The following is a 5906-nucleotide window of genomic DNA, read 5'->3' on the forward strand; positions in this document are numbered from 1 at the left end:
AGGACTGACCCAGCCAGGAATAAAGTGATGATACCGGGATTAAAACTGTGTCACGGGCTGGTTGCCTTCCAGAAAATGCTTCATTAAAGTCACGCAGTTGCTCCTGCCCGGTGGGGAGAGGGGCAGCTCTGATCTTCGTTTCTGGGGGGCCGGGTTGCTCGCAGGTCTCTGCACCCCGAGATGGGACAGTGCCCTCTCAGCAAAGGCACCCCTGGGTGCTGCTGTGGTGCCGGCGATCCAGGGGCTCCCAGGGAATGTGGAAGAAACGAGGAGGTTTTGCATGAGAAACGCATCTGCTCTGCTGATTTGTAATGCGCCAGCTGGGGCTTTGATCCTCGTTAAAGAGGGAGCGAGGGGTGCCCCGCTTTGAGCCGGCACTTCCAGTATCGCAGTTTGCGGGCTCCATCCCCATCGCTCCTGAGTTACAGTTTCGGCTCCGGGACTTTGCTGCTTGGTGTAAGAGTGAGGAAAGGGCTCAGTTGGTTCCCCCAGCGATGTCCTTAGGGACTGTGCTCCCCTGGACCACGGCTCTGCTGGCAAAGGGCATCCCCAGCCGCTCACAGCCCGGGTTCCCACGCTGTATCCATGGGCATGCCCAGGCTCCGAGCGTGCAGAGGGTGCTGGGGATGAAGGACGGGCTCTGTTATTTGTTCTCATCCAAAAATCAGCTGCTTTTGAGTTCTTGTGTTGGTAGCCAAGTGTCCCTCTGCATCCAGTGAGGCCCTGGATGAATTCATTCCCTTTTCCTGCTTGGGATCCTGAGCAGAGAAGTCACTGTGCCCGGTGCCAAGCCCAGGTCCTCATAGAAATAAATTCAGGAGCCTGTTTCTCGCTGGTGCGGTCACAGGCAGCGTCGGGCAAGTCCCACACGTAGTGTCCTGCACAAATTCACTGACCTCTTACGCATGTGCATGAATATTTAACCTATCTTCCTGCTGCAGGTGAAATACATCCCACCTCCTTCCATCAGTGCAGCACACTCGGTCTATAGTACCCCGATGGATGAAATAGAGGAATTGCTGTAATGTTTTATTTCAGTGCACAGTAACGATGAGGTTTTGATCTCTCTCTGGTGCCGTTAATGTGTTTGTCTTAAGGCAGCAGTCGAACCGGGCAGCGCTGTGATCTGGTGGTATTTGTTATACATTTATACTGTTGCTCAGGTCATGCAAACACACGGCCAAAAGAGTTGTTCCTGCCCTGGCGAGTTCACAGCCCGAGTAATGCGGACACTGGTGCATTGGGCAGAATGAGGCACTTCCAGGTGGAGCAATGGGGCAGAGGGAGGCGGTCGCGCTGTCTGGACGGGGTTCCCAGCCCATTTCGGTCGCGTGGTTTGGGCAAACCAGTTCCCCAGAGGAGCCGGGGTGAGTCACTGCGGCTGTGAGGGTTGGTTCAGTGCAGCAAGTTGAGACGCTGGGGTCAGTGCAGAAGTGCGAGATGCTGCTTGGTCTGGGTTGGTTTTTTTTCCTTTTTGTTTTGAGTAAACCACCAAAGTTATGCTGTTAAATTATAAAATCGAGCAAAGACCAATGCAGACATTTTAATCATCGGCAAATAAAGTTACGGTATCTTTTATGTGGTTCAAATCTGTCAAACATACTTTTAAAAGCTATTTTGCAGTAAGGTAGGTCTTTATTATATCTACGATTATATCCCCATCTGGAACTGCAGCTCGCAAAGAGCGGCGCGTTCGGACAGCTCTGCAATGAGAGTTTCGAAATTCCCCGTTTCAGACTCCTTGAGCGTGTACTCTGCGTTCCTGCCAGGCGAATTCAATACCCCCTGCACGTGTAACAGCCCAGCATCCGCGCAGAGCCCGTGTTCGCATCATACGTGTTCGTTGTATGTGCATTTATGGATACGTGCAATGCGTGTCCGTGCTTGCAAAGCCGGCACCCGTGCCCAGAGAAGCCCACCCAGCAGCCATTCAAATAGGGTACCTGCATGGAGATGAGCGGAGCAGGAGGTAGAAGAACGTGTAATTTCGTCTGGTTGTGTAAAACCACTTCTGAAAGCGCCTCGCTTGGGCCCGACAAGATGCATTTTTAATGGGCTGAGTTGGGTCTGGCTCTTGGCTTGCTGTGCAGACAGCACCATCTCTGCGAAGCGTCTTTAATCGGCTGCTATTAAAATGCTTCGTCAAACTGGAAAATGTCAGGATTTGATGGGGTGAACCCAAATGCCCCTTTCCAGATTTGAATGCCCAGAGCCAGTCCCGCTTAGGGGAGGTGGGAGATGGCCCAGATGGACTCGCCCCGGCTGAGGGGTTTTGCTCCGAGTTTCCCACGCCCTTATCCATCCCTATGGAGACTTCACCTCTGTGGGGACCTAGGGATTGAACTTCGCCTCCCCGTGCACGTCTGGTGCTGACCTTTGGTGTCTTCAGCCTCACCCATGCCCACCAGGCACCAGGATGGTTTGTGGGACCCCTCTCTTTAGCCTGTCCCCACCGTGTCCCATGCCCGTTGACCAGAGCTGGTCCCTGGGGCTGTTGGCAGCAGGTCCTGGCCCCTCTCTGTCTGGTTCAGGGCTGTCCGTGCATTCAGAACATCGTGGCCCACCCCAAAAATTGCGGTTTGAGAAGCGACTTTCCAGGAAGCCCTCGGAAACCACATCAGCGCTGCCGTTGGCCTCGCCCCGAGGAGGGACCAGCCCTGGGTGGGAGCTGGGGTGCGCGCTCGCGCTATCGCGGCTCCGAGGTGCAAAGCCCTGCAGTTGGGGCAGGCTCAGACACGAGAGCCAGGAGGTTCACACATAGGGGGGAAAAAGAAAGGCCATGACTCCAGAGCTCAGATCTCTGCTTTTCCAGCCCCATTTTGATGCCAGCATGGGCTGAGGTTGAAGGAGACGTGGGCCATTTGGTGCAGAAATCTGTCCCGGGCTGTGGGAGATTTTCGGAGCAGAGAGAGTGGGATCTGGGTCTCTGCTTGGCTCCTGTCCCCGATTCCTGAGCTCTGTGTTGTGGGTAAAAATGAGACGGGAATCACAGAAGGCATTAATTGTGGGGGGGGGAGCTGCAGATGGCAAACGTGTGTAAAGCAGATGTGCAACAGCGGTTTCTCTCCAGCCGGCGCAAGAAACGATTCCCTCTTCTTCCTTCCCAGCCACGTTTCCAGGTCCGTGTCTCCCACCACGACGTCTCAGATACAAGCCAGGAAGAAGAGGAGAGGGGTGAGTGTCGTTTGTATTGACCAGGGTGGTTCTGCTGCGTCTCGTTGGTCCCAGCCGTGTGCCAGGGCTCCCCATGATGTCCCATGTGTGCGGTGCTGGTGGCACCTCCTTGCTGCGGGGACACGGTGCAAAGTCGACTTCACACCATTCCCTGCTCCATCTCCTGCAGGACTCTCCCTGCAGCCAACTGGAGATTTTTTGGCCTAAAATCTGTCAGAAAGGGGTGAGGATAGGGGTGGAGGAGAGTGATTTTACCTGGGGTTGTCGCCCCAATCAGTTAATGTTTCTTTGCTCAGCTTTTGCACCCAAAACATTTACTTACGTGGCCCTGTTCAGGGCATCTCTCAACCTGCCATGGGCTTTAAACCCACGAGCTGTGGCAATAAACGACCGCGGTTTCTTCTTTCCCACAGATCATCGAGAAGCGGCGCCGGGACCGCATCAACAGCAGCCTCTCCGAATTGCGGCGCCTGGTGCCCACCGCCTTCGAGAAGCAGGTTTGTGTGCCCAGGGTTTCCTCCTTCACGGCTGCGTTTTGGCAGCGTAAAGGTAGAGCCCCCAGAATGGGAAAGTTTGGAGCAATGCTGGGTCTTTCTTATCGCCATCGCTTCAGGGAGTCAGTCGGTGGTGAAACCGGGTGGTAAAACAATATTAACAAATATCCAGGAGCCCCAGGGAGGATAAATTCAATGCAGGAAGTGTTCTGCGGATATGAAGATGCAGAGAAATGGGGATTTTCAATTTGCATCTTGGGAAGGAGCTCCATTTTCTGCTCGCTTGATGTAAAAACCAGAGCAAATGCCCACATTGGGGTATCAGGACGGTTTCTGGGAGGAGGTCACTGGGCAAAACCCAGCTCCTGAGAGGCACAAAACCCCAGACCATGAAATGATGAATTCAGACCATGAAATGATGAATTGCTCTTTTTTTTTTCCCTGCTCCCAACTCACAGGGGTCTTCCAAGCTGGAGAAGGCAGAAATCCTCCAGATGACAGTCGATCACTTGAAGATGCTTCATGCCACTGGAGGAACGGGTAAGAACTGCTCTTGTAAGCTCATGGGTGAGGTGAAGGTGAAAACCTGGAAGGAAAATTCCCTATCAGTGTCTCGGTGCTGTTGTGTCTTGCACCAAAACCAGCGCTGCCCTGCCTGCTTCCCAAGGGAAATATGTTTAGAGGCGTCCATCTGCTCGATGGACATTTCCTGCCCTGCTGTTTTTCTTATATTTAACATATGGGTCAACATCCCATGCATACATTTGGAAGGCTGGGGTGCGTGGGACAGCAAATCCCCACGGATCTGCAGGGACAGCGCTGCTGTCATTGTCACACACCCCCTAAAAGAGATGCTCTGAGCCCTGCTTCCAGAAGAACCACATTAAACCCTTTACCTCCTCCCTGGGATACTTTTCCTGCAGAGGCTGAACTCTGCGTGGAGACTCTGCAAATAAACAAGGCTTTATTTTCCCCTTTCTGTTCTCTGTTTTTTGGGGGTTGTTTCTTGGTTGTTATAAGAAGAGAGAAGGAGCCCTGTGCAAAATTCAACAAAGCTCTTATTTGTGCTGAGACCTCGGTACAGACCCTCTGTCCTGTTCCAGTTAACAGGATGGAGATCACAGCTCCAGCAAAGAAGCCTCTGGCTTGCTTACCGCCCATTTTTGGCTTGCTGGGGACATTGCTGGCATCCAGGCTTTGGTTCAGAGCTGTGACTTGGTCTGGAGCACTTGTTTAGATATTCAGTTTGACTGCACTGCAACAAAGGGCTGTATTGTCACGAGAGACCCCATCGAGCAAAGTGGTCCAGCGCTTTGCTGTGCTGCGGCGTTCTCTGCTCTGGTGCCATGAGTAGGGAGCGGGAGCCTAAAAATCAGCTGTTGGTGGCGGTTTATCATGTTGATTTTTGTGGCTTTGAGCTCTTTGAGTGGTTCTGCCGCTGTCCTGTGTGTCCTGCAGCCCGTGGGTTTAAATGAAGTTTAAAGATTGGGACGCAGGCAGAGGAACGTGGCGCTAAGCTGTGCGTGGAGGAGACGCAGTGTCCTGCTGTGCTGCAAGACCTGGGGATGGTCCATTTGCAAAGAGACCCAGTGCCCATCTAACCCATGATCATGTCAAAACTGATAGAGCCCAATAGGGCTCCTCCCTGAGCACAGTTAATGAATGCTCTTACTCGTCTCACATGCTGGAGTAAGAGGTTTCATGACCTTGGCAGCTTTATCCCCAGGAGATAACCGCAGACGCTGTTCTCACGCACGCAAACGTCCAGTCCTTTCGGACACCCACTTGGCTATCTGCTGCGGGAATATCACACAGCAGCAAAGTGCCTCAAGTGAAAGACACAGTGCGTTAGAGAGGGTACTGAAACCAAAGCGCATTCCTGAGCCCTGCATGGACTTACTGTCACCCCTGCCCTCTCCCTGCAGGCTTCTTGGACGCTCGAGCACTGGCCGTGGATTACAGGAGCATCGGCTTCCGCGAGTGCCTCACTGAGGTCGTCCGGTACCTGGGCGTCCTCGAGGGCCAAAACGCCGCCGACCCCATCCCCCTGCGACTACTGTCTGAAATATTTAGGGGGCCGAAAGGGAGCCGTCGCCGGTGGCCACTTCCCTCGTGCCCATCCAGACGTGGCCGTGGTCCTTCCTCCACGGCGCCGCTGGCCCCGTGCAGATCCCCAGGCGGGAGGCTGCTCCCGCGCCGCTTGTTTTGACTGCATCTTCCCTGCCCTACCCCAGCCCC

The 5906-nt window shown here is 53.9% G+C and overlaps 1 protein-coding gene across 1 annotated transcript in view; it reads left to right on the top strand.

The window, feature by feature from the left end:
* Positions 1-3107: 3107 nt before the first annotated feature.
* The window catches only part of LOC104538401 (hairy/enhancer-of-split related with YRPW motif-like protein), a gene marked incomplete at its 5' end in the record, with an annotated part of 3165 nt that continues 366 nt past the window's right edge, over positions 3108-5906 (top strand). Inside the window, 5 exon segments of the mRNA XM_010181593.1 lie at positions 3108-3174; positions 3588-3671; positions 4127-4208; positions 5594-5740; positions 5743-5901. Coding sequence (XP_010179895.1) covers positions 3108-3174; positions 3588-3671; positions 4127-4208; positions 5594-5740; positions 5743-5901 — 539 coding nt within the window.

Source organism: Mesitornis unicolor, unplaced genomic scaffold, assembly GCF_000695765.1.
Source record: "Mesitornis unicolor isolate BGI_N332 unplaced genomic scaffold, ASM69576v1 scaffold34243, whole genome shotgun sequence".
Classification (NCBI taxonomy): Eukaryota; Metazoa; Chordata; class Aves; order Mesitornithiformes; family Mesitornithidae; genus Mesitornis; species Mesitornis unicolor.